General features: G+C 34.2%; 4 protein-coding genes across 5 annotated transcripts; 1 reads left to right on the top strand and 3 right to left on the bottom strand.

Moving 5' to 3' along the window:
- Window positions 1-631: 631 nt before the first annotated feature.
- On the bottom strand, window positions 632-5,511 carry LOC133309458 (E3 ubiquitin-protein ligase HEL2-like). 2 transcript variants are annotated; one of them, XM_061510239.1, is made up of 8 exons: window positions 5,105-5,511; window positions 3,969-4,271; window positions 3,645-3,853; window positions 3,513-3,561; window positions 3,315-3,404; window positions 2,843-2,905; window positions 1,364-2,705; window positions 632-1,291 (listed from the first exon to the last, which is right to left on the bottom strand). In XM_061510239.1, the coding sequence occupies exons 1-8, from the start codon at window positions 5,270-5,272 to the stop codon at window positions 1,074-1,076; spliced, it is 2,442 nt and encodes an 813-aa protein (XP_061366223.1). In that variant the 5' UTR covers window positions 5,273-5,511; the 3' UTR covers window positions 632-1,073. The 2 variants fall into 2 exon arrangements, with proteins under 2 accessions (XP_061366223.1, XP_061366222.1); XM_061510238.1 differs by having other exon boundaries at window positions 632-2,705.
- A 4,427-nt stretch (window positions 5,512-9,938) lies between these two features.
- Window positions 9,939-10,649, top strand: LOC133309452 (ubiquitin-ribosomal protein eS31 fusion protein-like). Its single transcript, XM_061510230.1, has one exon. It carries the CDS (start codon window positions 9,978-9,980, stop codon window positions 10,473-10,475), a length of 498 nt encoding a protein of 165 aa, XP_061366214.1. The 5' UTR covers window positions 9,939-9,977; the 3' UTR covers window positions 10,476-10,649.
- Window positions 10,650-10,749: 100 nt separating this feature from the next.
- On the bottom strand, window positions 10,750-13,918 carry LOC133309505 (uncharacterized). Its single transcript, XM_061510287.1, has 8 exons — window positions 13,449-13,918; window positions 13,237-13,270; window positions 12,872-13,078; window positions 11,929-12,018; window positions 11,542-11,607; window positions 11,340-11,431; window positions 11,203-11,250; window positions 10,750-11,104 (listed from the first exon to the last, which is right to left on the bottom strand). The coding sequence occupies exons 1-8, from the start codon at window positions 13,787-13,789 to the stop codon at window positions 10,987-10,989; spliced, it is 996 nt and encodes a 331-aa protein (XP_061366271.1). The 5' UTR covers window positions 13,790-13,918; the 3' UTR covers window positions 10,750-10,986.
- A 2,238-nt stretch (window positions 13,919-16,156) lies between these two features.
- LOC133309474 (short-chain dehydrogenase reductase 3b-like) lies at window positions 16,157-18,984 on the bottom strand. The gene is made up of 3 exons (XM_061510257.1): window positions 18,971-18,984; window positions 18,073-18,820; window positions 16,157-16,234 (listed from the first exon to the last, which is right to left on the bottom strand). Exons 1-3 carry the CDS (start codon window positions 18,982-18,984, stop codon window positions 16,157-16,159), a joined length of 840 nt encoding a protein of 279 aa, XP_061366241.1.
- Window positions 18,985-21,643: the final 2,659 nt, after the last annotated feature.

The following is a 21,643-nucleotide window of genomic DNA, read 5'->3' as shown; positions in this document are numbered from 1 at the left end:
CAATTTTTATTTAGGAAAATTCTAACCAAGTGAATAAATTATCATAAGGAAAAAGAAAAAAATATTAAAATAGATAGTTAAAAATAATTACCATTAATTCATTCTTATATAATTAAAATTCTCCCATATGATTTAAATGACACATGGAGAAGATCCGCTCTCAAATTTTCTTCTCTTCTGCCCCTATATTCTGTAATGCACTTCAGCTTTGTCCGACAGTGGAATTCGTAATGGTAACCCAAACACTTTCTTGTCTTATTTCTCCCATATCGTAAAAATTTAATTTTAATACATCATCCAATCTTAAATTAATATCTCTTTTTTAATACATTTGACCGTTAACAATTATATAAATTACATAATATGATAATAGCGTAAATATGAATTTTAATATGAATGATACAATAAAATTAAACTCTAAAAAATTATTTTAATAAAAAGTAAATGTAAAACTTAGATACTATAATTATTTTTTAATTTAAATATCATATAAAAGCAAATCCAAGTATAAATTTATTAAACTATATTATGACCAAAAAAAAAAAAAAATGCGCCCACGAATGGTCTAATGACTACCATTATGGATAAATTATGTTAATCCATCTATTTATTTTCTCTCTTTATTACTGAAGATTTACGTAAGCATATCCGGACACCCAAAAACAACCGACATGGATTATAATGTCTAGACTCTAGTGTAGTAGCAGAAGGGAATACAATTGCTACAAATGGACGAGACTGCAAATTGCCAGGAAAGAAACAGCGCCACTTGCATACAAAGCAAACATTTAACATGGCACCACCCTTTCATATTAACACCTGATCAAAATATACCTTAAACCAAACAAAATGAGCCCTTTCAAGTAACGGGCACTTGGTCTTCAACCCGACAACAAAATTCATATCCCAGCTTTCTATTCTTGAAATCTAACTCAAATTGGACAATGGACACCGAAATCATCACTCCCTAAGCTAAAATCGAGTTCTTTCTGTTTATTCAACTATAGTATCAAATTCTTTCTGTTCAACTATGGTTTTCGCGGCCAGCCATTTCAAAGCCCAGGGAAGCTGAATTAGGAAAAGAGTTTATGACCTCCCCCACTTCGCCAAACACCTCGCACAGGCAGCCCTTCTCCAGAATCCTTGTTACCTTCTAAACTGTCTGTTGTTCCAGGATCTGATTCGGTGCGTGAATTTTCAAAATCTAGAAGGGCCGAAACAGAACCATCACCTAGGCGCACTCTGATGAACTTGGAGGTTTTCTTGCGTTGCTTGCTGCCACCACCATCCTCTCTACTTTGATTAGATAAACTTCCATTTGATGTCTCTGTCTGCCTGCTAAGCTTCATCATAGGTTGAGTACCGGAGTTTGTTTCAAACTGCCGCTCGATGTTTAATTTGCCTTTGTCAGTGCGGTAATCACCCCTCGATAGCACCTCCAACTTCTCTTCTGGAGGTTTATAACTTGACTGGAGTTGATGTACTTTGCTTAAAAAGCTATCTGCTAATCTCTCTGTGGAGTCACTCCCACTACCACTTACAGACTTACCTTTACCTTTCTTGTTGACATTACTGTCTTTGCGATCGGTGCTAGTGCTACTCCGAACCCAATCATTCTCTTTTAAACTATTTCTTTTCAAACTAGCATTGTAAGACTCAACAAGCTCTTTCTGCTTCCGAGGGTCCGGGCATAGTCTTGCTAACTCAAGTACAATATGAGACAAGCCAAACTGCTGCACATAGTCAAGATATGTATCTGTATCTATTGTGCCTTGGCGATATTGAGCAGATATGTCTTTAAATAAAGAATACCTTTCTTCATCAAAATCAAGAGCACCACGAATCTTCTCAACCAAGGACTTGTTAGCAGACTGGACATTCTCCACATTCAACAAAGACTGGCTGCTCGTAGGTAACCTACTCACTTGTGCAGCAGAAACTGGAGGGAAATCAGCAATTGAAACTTCAACATGGTTGTTCACAGTGAGATTTGGAGCAGATGTAGAGTGAACGATTCTATCATTGTCCCGTGTGTCCCTCAAGGAACCAGCAGGTAATTGTCCATGAGTGGTTCTATGTGTAGCCTGAATAGAACTAGCATAAGTTGACTGCGAAAGCCCACCACTAATTACCGTCTTCATCTGACCAGAATTTCGAGACACTCCAAGAGCAATATTTGTGGATGGTTTAGATTGTGAAGGATTACTTGATGATTGAAGCAGTCCACGACCAGCTGCTGGCCAGGCATTACCAGAATTAATAACAGATACATTTTTTTTGCCATGCCGGCGCAAACGTGCTGCCATAGTGTTACTAGATGAACCTTCCAACTCATGTTTGGACCTTTGCTGGCCATTGCTGGAAGTTATGGGCAGCGGAGGAAAGGAAGAATCTTCCAGAGGTGCACTATTAGAGCTATGCCCTAAGGCTTGAAGGTATCTTGAAGATGATTCAGAACCTGCTGTAGCTAACGATTCAAATGGCTGAATGATAGAATCAATATCAGCATTCTCATCATCAAAAGCAACTTGTCCACTACTTGATGTCAACGGATCATGAAATGTTTGCTCTGCATTAGCTGTCTCCAAACTGGCTTCAATGGCCATAGAAAGCTGATTTTCAGAAAAATCACGACGAAAAGTACGACTTCTTCCACGGCGCTGGTCCTGTTCATTACCATGTCTGTATCGAAAGCTAGTTGGTATCTGTAAGGAAAGAACGAAAGCTACTGTAACATCTGTAAGGGAGTGAGAAGGATATGGGAAGATAATTTGTCAATGTCTAACAATTCCAATAGAACTCAGAAACAAGTTCAAAAACAAAAGGTTGTCACTGTACATACCTGAAGAGCAGCATTACGCTTTGACCGTGACATTCGCCCTCCATGTTCGGTAGCATTATGCCTCTAAGCCATATATACAAGGAAAAAGAGGTTCAACAATGATGGAATAACCACACAACAGTAGCAAGTCCAATAATTTTACAGTAAAAAGATAAAAATAGTCAGCATCCAAATACATAGGCATGGGAATCATCAAGCCGGTGCATGTATTGCACAAGACACATCCCAAATTAGGGCAAATCCCGGTGCACAAGGCACCCCACCCCGACTTTGCGAGGGTAGAGCTGAGAGTCGTTTGTACACAACCTTATCCTTGTATTTTTGCAAAGGGATTGTTTCCAAAATTCAAACAAGCAACCTTCCAGTCACAAAAGACCATCGTTACTGTTGCTCCAAGACTCACCCACACATCCCAAATTGATCATTAAATAAAGAAACAGGAAAAGATCCATTACTATAAGGAATCAATCACCTTCATCTCTGCTTCAGATTGAAAAACAATAAATTTCTTGGCAAGGCAAGCCTCATCTTCACATAAGAAGTGCTCTTGACGGAAATGGATCTACAACAGAAGACATTTGTTCATGCAATAGTTTCAGTTCAAACAACAGGACAAGATCTAGCAAAGCAATTAAGAGAGTAAAAGAAAAGCATAATGCAGATATCTTGCCTCGAGATCATCATAATTCTTATAGTATTCATATTGTCCCGGATGCTGCCTGCACTAACAAGTACAAAAATCGTGAACCAAACATTTCTAGCAGTTTAGACCAATAGAGCACATGATTAGCTTAGTCATAACCTTTGGCATATATGACAAGTATAATGTTCTGTAGACATATGCGTGTATAGTTCATTGTCCCCATAAAATGGGGTTCTGCAGAATTCACACATGGGATGCCCCATAAAACCACCTCTCTCACTCTCAGTTCCATCTACCTCAGAATCACCTGTGCTTATGTGTTGATTCAGCTGTGCTCTAGTATATAGTTTTTGCTCACATATAAATACCTACGTCATAGAAATGGTGGTTAAAAGACTCAGTATCAATCAAAAAAGAAAAATAAATATAAACAATTATGACATCTAAAAAATTCACACAGGATGCCAATAATAAAAATTTCACCTTCCTTCCCTCCAAACACAAACTGCACATTTGCAACTTATGACGGTGGAATAAGTGACCCTTCAGCTGTCCAATATTCCTAAACCTCGCTCGTCGCCTTGAAGCATCATGTGGTTGCTCCTCCATCTTGTCACACACAGTGCATGAAAGCCTGCACATAGCCTTGATCATCTTGTAATGGTCCACATCATCGAAAAATGCATTTGTATCCTCGTGGTACCAGTATGATCCAACCTTGCCCTCCCTTACCTCAAGGGGCAGGGCCGAAAAGTCATTAATCATCCTTGTATAATCTCCTAGAGCCTGGGAGTATGAAGCAAAATTGAATATCGACATCATTGAAAGATAGCAAAATCAAAACATTATAAAAATAAAAAATCGAGCCATAATGTCAAGGTTTTAAGCAAAAAAAGACAAGCTTAAAGGCTACAATTTTGAAACAAAACACAGTAAAACGAGTAAAAAAACATAGTACCACACGCTAAGACAATAATGACTTTCCTAGTCAAGTAAGTTTACAAGTCATGAATGGAGTAGTTCAGTTGTTTAGAAACAACATGATGTGAATAATTTCAAGGAAAAACATGTTATTCGGAATGCATTACTAACAAATAACAAAAAATAAAAAAAAGCAATGAAAATATTTGAGTTAAAATAACATACTTAATTCAATAACTCAATAACAAAATTCCATAAAACAAGCATGCCATGTTTAAACTTCTCATCAAATGTTCACAAATTACGAGAAAGACAGGCAAAAAAATTGCACAAAGACAATGGAAGTGAGAATGATCTTAGCAGTGCAAAATTCACAATGTGCCTAAAATTAGGTACACATTCCATGCTTGCATAGCTCAGGATAGCTGCAAACTACAGTTAAGAGGCATGGACTGTGAACAGCTTTTTTCTGCATGTATAATTGATACAATACACAAGTCACAGAGGAATACAACCATACATGTGTGAAGGTGGCACAGTGAAAATTCAAACTCATTCAATCCAGAGCTCGAAAAGTAGCAAAGACTAGTCATATAGGGCAACAGATATAAAATAATTCAATGATACGAGAAATAAGAAAAACATTAAACAAAATATTTTAGGGTGGGACGAAAAAAGAATTGGGCAATTTGGCATACCTTGGTAACGAATATGAGGTTGCATTCGGTCTTGCAGATGCAGCAACGGCGATCGTCGAATATGAAACGGAGGCGTGCAACGCACGTGGAGCACACCTCGCGGTGCAAACAGGGTCCGTAAGCAACCCATTCCAAGGGCTCAGCGCAAACAGCACAACAATCGTCCATGTTCTCTCCTCTTCAAATTACGCGGAACCCTGATCCTAATGCCCAGATCACAAACACAGAGGTTAGGTTATTGCAATAAGGATATAGAGAGAGAGGGGGAGAAAATTCGATTGCGTTTCTAGGGTTTGAAACGATCGGTCTTAATCTTGAATTAAATATTCAACTTATAGTTTGTGAGACGCTTGGGGCCGAAGAAATTAAACCGGAGGTTGAAAATATTTAATGACAGATTTTGGATGAATGAAAAATGTGAAGACATGTGCGATTTAGAATTGTAGATAGAGTTGAAGACCGCAGCCCTGGGCCACCCCTCACCGATCCAAATTCCCAATCTATTTTTTAATTATTAAAAAACAATTGTGAGTATATTTTGCTGCAATGAAAGATAAGTTAAAAATAATATTACTACTTTTTAGGAATAAGAAAATAAGAAATTAAACCATTCGCAAATAATTTTTTTTTTTTCACTTTAAACAGATATTATGATAAAAGATAGGCAACGGGCTTATTTGAAATCTTGAAAAAAAAACATATTGGACTAAAATGTAATTAAAAACGTAGGTTGCATTGGAACTACTCAGATATTAAAAGAAAGGGATAAATAACAATAATGTTACAGGAAAAAGATTCCTGTAATACAACACCAGCGACAAAAAAAAATTTATTGAAAAGAGCGTTTCTTCCAATTTTTTATTATTATTTAACTTGTTGTTTTTTTGTTGGAGAAACGAAATTTGTTACTGCCACCTGACAAAACCAAAGCGCTAAAAGGAAATGTAAGAGACACGGTAAGATCTTAGAAACAACTCCACGTATCCAATTGTAATGTTGGGGCTCTAATATTTTTAGAGTGAATTATTTTTATTCACTCTTAAAATAATATTATTTTGTATTAAAAATCAAAAAATTATAATGATAATAATTATTATAATTATGAAATAAATTAAAAGAAAAAAATATTTCTCATTTTAAGTGACATAAAGTTATGTCATTTTAAGAGAGATAGAAATAAAATAATTTTTTATTTAAAATTTAAATTAAAAAAAACCACTCATTTTCTCTCTCTCATGATTTCTATTTTTGTGTTTATCTCTTTTTTAAGATTACATAACTTATGTCATTTAAAATGACAAACACCAAACTCAAATTAAAATTGTAAAAACATTTTGATTTTTCAGTCCAAAATAACATTATTTTGAACTCATCTACTTGTATTAACTACAAAAAAACAAACCCAATATTATTATAACTATTCGGAGGGGAAAATCAATGTATAGCTAAAGTGTTGGTAATTGTATTTACCGAATTGATGGAAGAGATAGGTGGCAATGGAGATTTCAGTACTTCATGCAAGGTCCGATGAAAATACTAACAAAGGCTGCGTGAGTATTTTGGGGATGGTGGGTGCACTAAAGGGGTGTTTAGTATAAGAGAAAAAAAATTTATTAGTAAAATAAAATTATTAAGAATATGGTGGGAAAGTGAGTTAGATAGGAAAGTGAAAAAGAAAGTTGTTTGTTGAGCAAAACTTTATCGAAAAAATTTGGTTAAATATATTAAGTTTATGTTTGGTTGAAGATAAAATATTGATGGAAAAATAGGTTGAAATTACAAAATAACCCTTACATTATTTCAATGAGAACAACTGTTGCATAAATAAAATAATGGTTAGGATGTGGTTGGTTATCAGTTGTGCCAACCTCAATATTCCTCTAAACTTTCATATCTCTGTTTGTCTCTAATTTGAAAGGGTAAAGCAGATATTGTGTTCTCAAAAAAAAATTCATAACATAAAAAGTAAAACAACCATTGCATCAGATTGTGAAACTTGGAATGAATGCTAAGATTGAGTTACCTCACCTCACACCATAACCATCGAAATAGATGCTTCAGTGATGTTGTCGCCGTTTAATATGATATTTTTATTTCAAAGATGTACTTTGGGTTTTGGTAGTTAAGGGTTAGTATGAGATGATGGTAGTCAGAAGAAGGGGTAATATGGTCACATTTGTCCTTCACCTTTTCTCATTTAGACAGTTTTATCCAAATACCACATTATAAGTGGTAACGTTCAACGGTGATTTCCTTACATTTTTGCATGCGCTTGTGAAAGGCTAGGGAAGTGAGTTTGCTAGCTAAAATATTATTTCTCTTCTACCAAACAAAGGAAACATGGATCTATGTTGCACTGACACCGACACGGGACACGGGATACGACACGACACGACACTCTGATACGTTAATTCTAAAAAATATTAAATTTCGACATGTTAAGACACGTTTTGATATTACATAAATTTTTTAATTTATGTAATGTATATTATATTTAGTATTCAATCATTTAACAAAAAAAATAAAATTAAACTTATAATACTCATTGCAAAGAAACATAATATATCTCAAATGCTTATATTAAACTCAATAAAATAATAATCGTAAATCTAATGGTTGGAATTCAAAATGCAATGCAACGTAACCTTTAAACCATTTTTGAGTCTTTACAACAAGTATTGGAGTGTCGGGAAGTGTCGGAGTGTCAGTGAGTGTCGGAAAGTGTCGGACACAACACGTCAGGATTTTTGAAGTGTCGGTGCTTCATAGACGTGGATTGCCAAAGTCAGATAGATAGGGGTCTACACAAAAAACTTGAACCAAACACAACCTAAGATATAAGAATGCATTAGTATGCAATGCGAGTGATCTGGTCCATCAGCGGTACTGTTATATACAGCCCCCATAGATAGATATAGTGGGAAAGAGTGGTCGTATGTGCTGGATTGGGGGCTAGGATAGTGGAGACATACCCACATTTTGGGTTAGATGAGCTCACGTCTTGGTCGGTTGGGTCTCCCTTGGTGGTAAGCCGCAGTCGACATTAAAAGCATTTAAGCACGTTAGATGGCCTCCAATGTAATTTCCGGAATAATAACCCTTACTTGAATTAGGAACAGTGACCAAAATGTCACTGTTCACCAACTTTTTTACCTAAATGCCACGCGAACAGTATTATTTCCCAATCTGTCACGGGGGCAAGTTCGCTACATCGGGTAGCAAACTCGTTTTGCTGATGTGTCACATTTTTAGTGGACACTAAGTTCGCATACGGGGTAGCGAACTTCGTATCTTTTTTTTTTTTTTACTTGGTACTTGTTAACCACTAGAAATGTGAAACGTCAGCAAACCGAGTTCGCTACCTGCTGTAGCGAATTTGCCCCCGTGGCAGATTGAGAAATAACACTGTTCGCGTGGCATTTAGGTAAAAAAGTTGGTGAAAAGTGACATTTTGGTCAGTGTTCCCTTGAATTAAGAAAAATGAAAGAGCGAGTGTTGCAAGGAGGCAAAACGGGCTGAACTTGACGGATTAACCCACAATTCATTTAAACCAGTGCCATATAATAGTGGGTCAAAATGGGTTCAATCCGTCACCGTTGGGTCAAAAAAGAAATTTCACTGTTATGTAGTATTTTATTTGTCAATAAACTTTTGTGATATCCAAAAAAATTTATCTTAACACTCCCCTAGAAAAAATAAAGAAGAAAAACTTTATTTATAACAAAAGATATCTATATATGGAGGCAAAAATAAGTTGCTAAAGAATGTCTGACCGAATATTAGCATACATTTAAGCTTAAGATTGAAAAAAACTAGGGGAGTGTGAAATAAAATTAAATAATATTATAAATTCACAAAATATAATTTATTTTTAAATTTTAATTACTTTTTATTTTTTAAACGAGTTGATCCACGAATCACCATAAAATAGGACGATTTGATATTTTCAATCCATATTGAAGAGGCAAACCAACCCGTCCAGTTTCGTTTTTGACGGGTCAAGACGATCCGACCTAGAGTCACTATGAATTATAAGAATAAGTTAAATTTTTAAGGAAAAGGTGAAATGTATGATTATGGCACACGAAAAGATCTTGATCATACAAGAAGAGAGAAAAAATATTGCAATGAAAAGTTATAAAATTACCACGGTTAGTTGATTCTTGTATAATAAAATCCTCTCACATAATATAATCATATTAAATAAGATATGAGAGGTCCATTTACAAAAAAATAACCCGTTTACCTCTACTCTTTATTTATAAGAAAATATACTTTTTCAATTAAAAATACAATTAAATTTTGTTATAAAATATTTTTATAATTTTAAAAAAATAACTTCAAAAAAATTATAATCTTTTAGGAGTTCATCAAAACGCGCTTTAAGTTAAAATTAGAGCCAGAGTGGCAGAGTCATTTGGTAAAGAAAAAACAGAGTGCAACCAAATACGAAAAATCGAAATACAAAACAAAACATCGAGGGGCATTTTGGTAAACAAGAAAAGGGGGAAATTCATCAGGGAAAATAATAGCGGCCTTGCGGTGGGAAATATTTTATATGGTCCAGAACTACTGAATCTTTTGGTGCTCCTTCTCACAACATTAATTTTTTTTTTTTTTTTATCTTTATTATTTTTTCTCTTTTTCAATTTTACCTTTCTATTTACACTAAGGGAGATCACCTAAAAATGGTGGTTCCAATTCATATTAAATAATCTCCTTGCGGTGTGAACCTGAAGAAATTACGAAACAACACGGAGGGGTTATTTGGTAATTTGAAAAAAAAAACCCAATTCTCGTGGCACCGTCTCTATTTTATTTTTGCTTGAACCCTATCATTCTATGAAATCCACATAGAGAGAGAGAGAGAGAGATGCAGATCTTCGTGAAAACCCTAACAGGTAAGACGATAACCTTAGAGGTAGAATCGTCTGATACAGTCGATAATGTGAAGGCGAAGATACAAGACAAGGAAGGCATCCCTCCCGATCAACAGCGCCTCATATTCGCCGGCAAGCAGCTGGAAGATGGCCGCACCCTTGCCGACTACAACATCCAGAAGGAGTCCACCCTCCACCTGGTCCTCCGCCTCCGCGGCGGTGGCAAGAAGCGCAAGAAGAAAAAGAAGACTTACACGGAGCCGAAGAAGACCAATTACAAGAGGAAGAGGCCCAAGTGTGCCCTGCTCCAGCTCTACAAGGTCGATGAATCAGGCAAGCTTCAGAAGCTGAGGAAGGAGTGCCCTAATCCTGAGTGTCCACCGGGTACCTTCATGGCCAATCACTCTGACAGGCACTACTGTGGCAAGTGTGGCCTCTCCTATCTTTATCAGACAGCCGTCCCTGACTCTAACCCTACTGCGTCGTCTTGATTTGAGACTTTCTTTCTATAGTCTGATTTCAAATTGTGTTTGACATGCCTTCAGTAGATGAATTTTAATTTCGTATTATACAATATAACTCTTTGTAATTTTGCATATTATTTAACGGTTGTTTGATATTTCTGTTAACCATTTGGTTTTTAAAGGATGAATTGATGATTATACTGTAGGAAACAACATCAATTTCTTGTGTATGATTGTGAATTTCACTTCTCTTGATTTTAAATTGCTATTAACCTTAGTGATATCTCACTACTTGTGAGTTGTGAGTGATTCAGTACTTTATAAATCTAATTGAAAAGAGAAATGATTAAAACAAGTATCTTGTTCTGTCAAAGGAGTAACTGAAAGAAATCTTCCTAACGTACAAATCAGTAAAAAAATTCATGCTGAACTAAGCATCGTTCCTGAGATATGAAATTGAGCATCTTTCTTGATGTGTGAGACCATATATCCGGAACAAACACGCCCTCGTTTTCCCCTATTTCCAATTACAACCAAACTAGTATGGCCTCAAAAATGCTCGAGGGAAGAGTCTGGGGAAAATCTTATTTTTCGCTAGCACTATCAGGGAATACATGCCATAGCAAGGGATGTGAATTACCGCCAAGCAGAAATACCTGCATGATTGATTAATTGGTGAAATCAGTTTTATTATGCGTGAAAATATAGGTCGATTTAGGACAAGACTTAAACAATTGTTTAGTACATCACTCACCAGAGAGGAGCCCACTTCGTATTAAGCTCGAGAAATGGATATGGCCACCTGTTAAGGGAAGAACATATCCTTACAACGGACGTAAAAGAAAACTCTTGGCTGGAATTGGAAAAGAGAGGAAAATATAATTATATTACCATTCCAAACCACAGGCGTGGATGATCCATTGAAAAATGACATAACCACAGCTCCAGAGCACAAAATAGGAGATTCTAAACCAAGGAAACGGCTGAAAAAAGAAAGAAAAAGAAGGCAATACCGAAACCGTAAGCTGTACAAGTGCCTCAAGGCTAAAATGCTTTTAAATCAGTGCTTGCACTAAGGGTGTATGATACTTACAAGATTATTAAGAGCTGTATCCAAAAGAAGGAATACTGCATTCAATATATGCATGCAGCCCATCAACTGCCAAGTGCAGACCACTAAAAATCAATGACTCTATCATTCTTACAAAGATCAATTATCATATAATGAATAGTATGGACAAAATTATCAAGGTTTTTGATTTCGACAAGGAACATGAGTGGGATTGTAATCTGCAACGACTGGATAAAATCATTATGTGACTTATTATTCAGTCAATCTAGAGTATGAGGAGTTAGTAAATGATCTTCAGCAGCACTGCAGCAGGTAACTCTACTGCCTTTATTACACAAGCACAGCGAGCGAAAGGGAAAATATGGACTAGGAACAATAACTGTCAGTTTATGGAAGGGTTACACTCACCGGGTTTAGTCTCAAACGAGCAATTGATAAGAATGGGACTATAACACACCAAAATACAATGTCTGTTAGGATGGCAGCCCCTGCAGATGTCTGTTAAATGCATCATATCAATTCAACCTGAATATTGTTGACAAATTAGAACAAATAAAAAAGAATGAGAAAATGAAAAGGAAATAAGAAATTCTTCGGACTAACTTCTCTTGAATGGTTATAGACTGCATCAAGTGGCTTCATGCTTGCCTTAGGCTTAAAGCTATTATCCTACATTCTTACTTTGAACTTGAACTTAATCACAATCACTATTTCTCTGTGTAATGATGTCGATCAATAAAAGACACTCTTTGGGAATATCTCATCTTCTTCTAAAACATGCATGACAATTACTAGAAATTAGAAAAAAAGCATCACACTCAAATTTAATGTGATTTGGCCTAACATGCCTACATCAACAAAAGAGAAGAGCCTATGTCAAAACAAGACTATAGGATAATATCTACGGGCACTCTTAACCTCCTCTATCTCACAATTCCTTCCCATTATCCCCACATTTCTACCAAACCTCTCAATCTACCCCTTCTAATACTTCAAACGATTCCGTATTATATCCCATCAGAACTTGCTTCACAAGTAACTAGTAGTTTTACAATGTTTATGACTTTTCTAGTTCCTATTAAAAACATATTTCATATCTCTTGCATATTTCACACATATCTTGATATTAACTGCAGGGTATGAATTTTCAAATTAACTAACAAACTATCAAAAAAAACATTTAAAATGAAAATTTGGATTAAACCCAACAAACACATTCCCTGATACATTTAAGCCTAAAAGGAAACATAAGGCAATAATCATCTAGCTTACCAAGTTAACACATGAAAACAGCCCATCACCAAGTAGCAAATTTCCGGAGAAAACATAAAGTCGAATGTACTTGACCAACCTGATATGTAGTTTGCATGACATAACCCCAGAACCCAGTTCTTTGTTGAAACTCGTCTTCAACATATCGGCTTTGCAACGTGCTGGAACCAATGGTTTCTTTCTCTTGATAGGCTATAGAGTTTATAGACATTGTCCTTCCCCCATTGTCAACGGGAGGTTTCTTAAAGAACTGCCAGCATCCATATGCAGATACTATGGTCCCCAACTGCATTCAAAGTTTCGAACAAGTCATGAGTGCAAACTAGATGCTCATTAAAAAAAAAAACAACAACTTTTTTATATGCATTCTACTGACTCCTAATTTCCTATTGAATCTTAGATCAATGAGTTTCAAACAGATGGGGATTGTCGTTCATGTCATACCGCAAAATATATGGTAACCAATGTGAAAGTCCACCTGCAAATGAATGCAATACAATTCAATGGTCTTTATAGTATAATAATAATAATAATATGGTAAAAGCATTAAAATTTATTCTTATTTTATAGCATTAAAATTAAGATTTCTAGTGTGGGAGTGTGGAAAGTAAAACTTTAATTAGATTGGAAAGATTGAAAGAGAAGAGGATACATACTCTGTGTAGTACATAAAGATGCTTGCATCGTATTTAAGAATATCCCAGACTAAGATGAGGAGCATGATCACAAAGGAAAGAAAACGCGAAGCAAGGAGGTAGAAAGGGTTCAATCCTCGCCAACAACTGGTCCATAACTGAGAGGTGCTGACGTGGCCTCTGGGCAACACATTCACGGTTACTTCATTGTCTGGTCGGGTCAACAGAAGGCTCACGTACATGTTGTCGAAATCTCTTTGGGATGCCCTTTCGTTCATCCCCAGCACAAATAAGGCACCTATAAAGGCCGCGCCAACTATTCCAAAACACACAAAATCATACCATGCTACCTCTAATCCCATGATTTTTGCCACTTACTTGATTATTCACAATACACCTCTTGTCTCTGTTTTCCCGGTGAACTAACTAGCAATGCAATAATACAAGGTAGGAAGCGAGGTTAGGTTTTGGAACTTGCCAGTTAATTAATCACAAAGAATGACTCGTGGGGGTGTGTTCTGAATTTTTATAGGGGAATGGTAGTTTAAGTTTGACTTGCAGGTTTGATTCCTTTCAGGTTCAACTTTTTGGGTGTTGATTGTTGAATTCGAGGGTGGATGCAATGGAGAAAAAGAGTTTTAAAATTGTGAAATATAAAATATAATAGAAAATAAAAAAATAGTTTGATATTATGGAAAAAAAAAATTATTATAATGTTAGTTGAACACTGTCACGGTCACGGAGGTGTGCACTTATATTATATCTGATTACAATATTAGAAAAAAAATTGTAATTCCAAAAATATCCCGATTTGTTCCCTGTTTCCCCTGTGGACTTGACTGATATTAAGATATGGGGATCCTATTGCTTGTAACTTGGGCTTAAGCATGTTGGATATGTGATTTTGGGCTCATTAAATTGTTGTGCTTTGTTGTTGGTCTTCTAACAATGTATTTGGATGCATTCTTATTATATTATGACTAACTTTTTAGGGTGAACTCTTAACTGGTGTAAAAGAAAATGTGGGGCTTTGGAACTTGCCAGTTAATTAACCACTAAGCATACCTCGTAGGAACTGGCTGTTTAATTATGACCGGCTGGTTTGGGGGTCCTTTTCAGCTTCAACTTTGACAAATGATTACCACTACCAGTATTGAGAACCTTGTGTGATGAATTCCAACTCTGGGTGGTGGAATTTGGTAGAGACAAAGTTACGTGGATGTAAGAGGAAAAAAGAGATTTCGAATTGTAAAATATAATAAAAAATAATAAAGTGAGAACACTGTTACGGAGGTGTGCGCTTAGTCATACTATCAGATTACAATATCACAAAAAATTGTAATTCCAAAAATATCCAGATTTAATCCTGATTTGTTGAATATGTGATTTTGGGCTCATTTAGTTGTTATGCTTTTTTGTACTCCTTTTGCTATTGGTCGCAGCATTGCGAAACATCAGAACTGCTTTGTCTTTTTTTTTTGGTAAATAAGTGGTTTGTCTTCTTGCTATGGTTTTATTTAAAATAGTTTATCGAAACCAATTAAACCGGTAATAAGTCCATATCGCAATTGGATTTTGTGATACTGGGGAGGAGATTCTGATTTTATGTAAAACAAAGTGGTTGTTATCCCAATCATGCCAAGATAAAGCTTCTTACATATTATAAGTGCGTATATCTATTCATGCTTGAAGTATATGTCAAAATTAGAATACAAGCGCGCAATATTAATAATGATTCGATGATCAAAGTATATAAGTATACATGTTTGTAACATTATTCGGGGTTAGTGCCTTAGGGTAGTTATGTCAATGCAAGAAATATGTGGTTATATATAAATCGTCTGCCACTGCGCGGCTTCATATCCTACCTTTCTCTTTTTATCAGTCTGTTGACTTCAATATTATTCTATACTATCACCAATTATGTGAATTAATTAGTAGAGATTATTCAACTTCCATCAGTGGTCTAGTAGAAATTATTTAACTTAATTAGTAATGTCGAGTTTAAGTATAACAATTTATATTCTAAAGTATAGATTGGCACCCTTTAGTCCTCTCTACTCCTCTCTTGGTGATCAATAAATCAAAAAATAAAATAAAATTGTTTCACAGCTGTGATTTACTTTTTTCATATAAAACAGAGACACCAGAGGGTCTTTAGCTAATCGCAATGTTAATAGTAAACGTCATTTCAACCCAAAATTTTAATAGTCATTTCATCTCTGATATCATGATAAGCGTTAGTTTAATTCAAAATTTTAAGATTGAGACTCAATTATATTAATTATTTTGTATCTTTTGTATTTCTGTAACGGCTAATGTTCTTTAACAGCTAATGTTCATGAATCATGTACGATCGATTTCTCACTAAAAATCACCACTACTTCAACACCATGTATTGCAGTAATGGCCCTTACTAATTGTAGCATATATTATTGTGGTATATTCGTGTTTTTCTTCTAACAATGTATTTGGATGCATTCTTATTATATTATGATGAACTTTTTAGGTTGAACTCTAACTGGTGTGAAAGAAGATGTGTACCTACAATTATCATTTATTAAACGTTCACGTGTTTCCTCCTCCAGTTGTGGGGTTGACAAACGACAAAGGATTAATTAGATTATACACAAAGTCTTCCCCCGCAACTTCAGTGGTATTGAATAATTTTCATCATGTGCCTGTGACGCAAGCATGAAGTCTTGTTCCTTGTCCACCACTCCGGACATTTAACCAGTTAAGTTTAACAGTATAATTAAGTCAATAAATAGATAGATAAACACCATGCCTCTGGTAACTAATTTCAACTATGCTCATAACACACATCACTTTTATATTTGACACAAGTGACAATATAAAAAAATAAATATATTTTAATTTTGATGAGAGCATGAAAAACTGTGTAAACATTAACAAATGTGAGCGCTCGTAAGTGATATGTATCTTATAACATTATTTATCTTATTTGTATTGTATGTCATGGAAACATAACTTTTCTAACGCATCATGCACAACTATATAAACCTGAAAAGCCTGGCAGGGGTGAATGAACTGTGAACAGGACAAGGAATCAAGGATTAAGAGTGAATAATATATCCCATTTGTCTTCCCTGCAGTCTGACCGTTTTTTGTTCCCGATGGTCTTGCAATTAATTAATAAGACGGGAACCATATGCCCATGTTTTTCTTCTGGTGTGCGTGCCGCACAATGTACTTGAGAACTGAGATAGCTGCCAAGCAAATTGAATCCTCAAAATTTAAATAGCGGGCTTTTTAGCATAACAAAACAACGTGAAAAAGGAAATATTTTACGCATTAATTCACTTTCTAAATATTTTATCAAAATAATATTGTGAGTTATTCAAAATTCACTTGTCATGTGCCTCTTGCTGTGAGACGTACACATGATGAGACGTGCGCATTTAAGTCATACATAAGTGATAAGCAACTTGCAGGTGACATATAACAAACGTATACTCATTTTATAGGAAATTTTTTCAATGAGAGTAGCAAACTTGATATTCTTTTTTTCTAAATAGGAATTTTCTTTTTCCATTTTAACCATACTTTTGTTTATGTTTCTCTTTTAAGTCCCAATTTTTTTTTTTTCCTTTTAGCATGCATGTAGATACTACACTAATACCTAGTGGCGGAGCCACTTGATCGTTAAATGATGGATTTTCAAAAATATTACATATTTTCTTAAAAATTATTGTATATCCTTGATATTAATTAGGTTTTTAAAAGTGATACAATATTGACACTAGCTGAATTTTGTTAATTGAATCTTTTGACACTAGCTGGATCGCCACCTCTGACACCCCCAAAAGTTCTCCACTTTGAGACAATTCATGCATCATCCATGCGTATCTTCAATACTTACACTCTGTTATATTATTTCGACTTGAACTTTGAACAAATGGGGTAAAATATTTCCCTTTTCACCTTAAGGGTTAAAGGACCTGTAAATAGGCATCAATCCAGTAGAGTGGTCCTTTAGTGGCAGACAATTTCGCGGCGAATGACATTTTTCTATATTATATTAGTTAGAATTACGATAACACTTTTTGTTCCTAATTAGCGTTTGAAGTTAATTAGAGGCCGTGTAACTCGGTTTTCAATATACGCAGTCAAGTTGAAGCTTTGTCTAGTCGATAAAATGGCAAAATTACTATTCTGGTTTCAGTGTTGTTCTTTAGACCACCTTTACAGTCAAGATCAGAAAATGAACTTTGATTTTTGATGTGGCACATTATATATGTAATTAACAATAGAATTATAAATAAAACTTTAAAAACAAGAGATATGAGGGGACAAGAGGGGGACAAATTAAATAGCGAGGGGGAAGGGGAAGAGTAAAACAGTTTGTAGCTAAGAACCTGAAACCCAAGAAAGGGAAAGTGTAGAAAACAAATAAGCTTTTGAATCACGAACAGACAAGGTTGATGAATTTATGATTCGGAAAATACATAGAAAGGAGAGAGACAAGTAGAGTGGAAATGGATAGTTTCAGTATCAATGTTTGATGCAAGCATGACATAAAGTTCTCAACTTCAAGGAGAAGGGAGAAGGAAATGTCAATCGGGCATTTAACTATTTTGTCTTACATGTAAACATGTGTGGTGTCAGAATAACTATGATTAACCACCGAGAAGCCACCATCAACCACCAAGTTGTGACCACTAATGTAAATAGCTTCATCAGAAGCAAGATACAAAGCAGCTTCAGCTATATGCCTAGCCTTCAACACAATACCCTTGAGATTTGCCTGGGAACAGCTATTAGCTTCAACTTCATTAGGTTCAAGATTGAAAGCTCTACATGCAAGAGGTGTGGCAACACCAAAAGGGGATATACTATTAACTCTGATTCCATAAGCTCCAAGCTCACTACATGCTGATCTTACCAGTCCCAGAAGAGCATGTTTTGATGTGGTATAACCATGAGGACCCGTTCCACCAATGGAAGCCGCAACGCTTGTGGTGCATATGATGGATCCACGGATTCTTTTATCAACCATGGCACGTGCAGCGTGTTTAATTGTAGCAGCTGCACCACGAACATTTGTAGCCATGGTGTTCTCAAATTCATTCAGATCAAGCTCAAGTATGCCAGACAAAGACCCTATTATTCCAGCATTACTGAACAGGATATCAATGTGACCATGTTTTTCCAAAACGAATTTGATTGTTTCTTCAACCTGATTTTCATCTCTCACATCACAATGGTGGTAAGTAACTCTATCTGAGCCTATTGAAGCTGCAACTTGACGACCCAGTTCATCTTGAAGATCTGCTGCAACAACAAATGCTCCATTTTCAGCAAACAATTTCACTGTCTCTTCCCCAATACCACTAGCTGCCCCTGTGATAAGAGCCACCTTACCTTCTAACCTGTAAGCTCATCATATCAAGAAAAAAGTCAACTAATCAATAATATTGACCACAGAAGTTTAAATCAGAATGAAGAAACTAACTATAAAACTATGATGTTACAGAAAAGCAAAGTGCAGAGATTGAGTCTCGGACAGATCTAAATAGAACCTTTGCTTCGGCATTGAAACTTTGACAGTGAGTGAGTTCTTTGATTGATGAGCTCTCCCCAAAACCTGGAAATAAAGCTCTTGGATTTGACCTTTATATTTCCTGAGTATCCCCTAATAATAATCACCTATATTTATAAGGTTTGTATAGTGCAAATTAAGCTCCAGAAATATTAGACGGCTATCTAATTCCTGCAATATTCATACTAATTATCATTAAGAATTAACAGCTTTTGTCTTCTTAATCTTATATTTGGATAATAATATCCTTAATAAGATATTCATTACTTATTATTGTAACTGTTCAAACTAATTGAGACTAATCGTCTTTCATTGCTTTCTTTTTTCGGTATAATGCATTTCCTAAGTATCCATAATCAAATATGAACTGTGCATGAAGAAATTCGATTATGCATTCATTATTTAGGTGAATTCCACGTTTCCAACTAGGTGTATAGCATATAAAATTCATTACACTCTGTTTCCAATCACATGGCCTTCATCATGCTTTTAATGTACAGTTGAAAGGTCAAGCATTCCAACTCGTATAAACTACACAATATAATTTTTTATTTTTTTTTATGCAATCATACAGTTGTGTAATTTAATTCTTTTCCAGATGTTTAGTACTTTATTATATAATTCCATGTTTATAAAAAAAAATTCCTTTTTCCCAAATAAACGAGGGTTAGATTATATATATACTGACTTTATATGCACGAAATATTAATCATATAATCAATTATTTATTTTTACAATTTATATTTATATATCAGTAATCAATAATTTTTTTTAAATATGGTGAATTGTGAAGAACAAATAAATATTCAATTTATTCGTTAAAGATCACTTTTGTGATTGAGATACGTGCGTATAAAATACGAATGCGTTACCGGGGAGTAATTCCACCTGTGTAAACACTAAGCTCCAAGGTAACAAATTCTTTCTATAATTAATCGCGTTTAAAAAAATTATCGAATTATTTTTTTGGATATATAAAAAAATTATCGAATTATGAAACTAAGATACGCACACATTATTTATGTTAATGAATGTGGAGGGGCCAATGAAGAATATCATATTAGGATTTGCTTTGTATGCGAAACACCCCACCCTAAAGAAATATATAAACCATCGGATTCGTGATATCTTTTTGTATTAGCTTAAATTAATTATGAATAATGTGACACACACACACATATATATATATTACTTAATTACAATTAATTTTATTAAAACTTTATCATATTAATACATGTAAGAAGAATTTTATATTTAGTACTACTTATTTATTTAAAATAATGCTTAATTACTCATGTATATGATACTAATTTAATTACTGTTATATATGTAAAGACTATTTTTTTCATTCTTTTTTTTATAGCTGATAGATTTAAATGAAAGTTTATTATTAATGAAAATTTATCATTATCTTACTTTAATTTTAAAAAACAAAAGTTATCATTATCATTATTTTTTAAACATAAACAGAAGTAATATTTTAAAAAATAAAAATTATCCACGGGAGACAATTCTGTTCAGGGTGGGTCCGCGATTAAGACTTTAAATCCCTCTTAAAGATAATATCATTTCTGTTTTTTAATTAAAACAGAAATGATATTATCAAAAAAATCCATAACAAAAGTTAATTGGACTTCTAAAAATGAAAAAAGTGAAAGAAACAAAATGATGACAAATGTTAGTTCATCTTTTATTTACATAATTTCATATAGAGAATTGTGAATTATTAATTTTGATGAAGAAAAATAAAGAGAAAAAAAAGGTTTTGATCACAATTATATGAGTTATATGAGGAAATCAGGTAAAATTAACAAAGCCCAAAAGAAATTAAATAATTGAAATGGAAATTATGTAAAGTATGTGCCAGAAAAGTCTCTAAAAATAACATAGGTCTTCCATGAAAACGTAAATTAAAAAAATTAATCTTTAAAAAAATGTGTTTGTCGGTTTTCTAAAAGCTAAAACAATTGTTAATTAAATAATTTTGAAAATAAATGTTAAAGTATAATTTTTCAAAATATTGTTAGCTTAATTTTTGTTTTAAATTATAAATAGTTCGAGCTTAATTTTAAAGGAAAACTATTTGTGCTTTAAAATGATGTAAGTTGTGTCATTTTAGTTTTTTTACTCTATGTACTTCGGTAGTATATAGTTATAACATGAAAAGTTACTTTTTTTCTCTCTCCTCAGTCACATCACCTAATGTGGAAAGTAAAAAAAAAAATTTAATTTTTCATGTTATAATTATGTACTTCTGAGTACATAGAATAAAAAACTAAAAAAACACAGCTTACATTATTTAAAAGGACACACACTAAGCTTACACAAAAAAAAGGACACACGTAAACCCAATTTTAAATAATAGCTTAACTATTTTTAGCTTTAAAGAAATTTAGCTTTTAAATATCTTTTATATTAATTCACTTAATCAAAGTAATAATATGTCAAACAAAAACATTAACAAGTCTTTTAAAGTTTTTGCAGAGGAATAAAGTAAAAATAAAGTAATAATATGTCAAACAAAAACATTAACAAGTCTTTTAAAGTTTTTGCAGAGGAATAAAAAATAGTTTTTAAATAAAAATAGAATATTATTATATGTCATGTGTTTGAAATTGTCCAATTTTGACACATGACATTTTTGTTCTGACAT

The sequence above is a fragment of the Gastrolobium bilobum genome, unplaced genomic scaffold, assembly GCF_033153095.1.
Source record: "Gastrolobium bilobum isolate Gb01-03AN ecotype WA unplaced genomic scaffold, APGP_CSIRO_Gbil_v1 utg2122, whole genome shotgun sequence".
NCBI classification, from domain to species: domain Eukaryota; kingdom Viridiplantae; phylum Streptophyta; class Magnoliopsida; order Fabales; family Fabaceae; genus Gastrolobium; species Gastrolobium bilobum.
The sequence above is the reverse complement of the archived record's forward strand: the minus strand, read 5'-3'. Positions and strand labels throughout refer to the sequence as shown.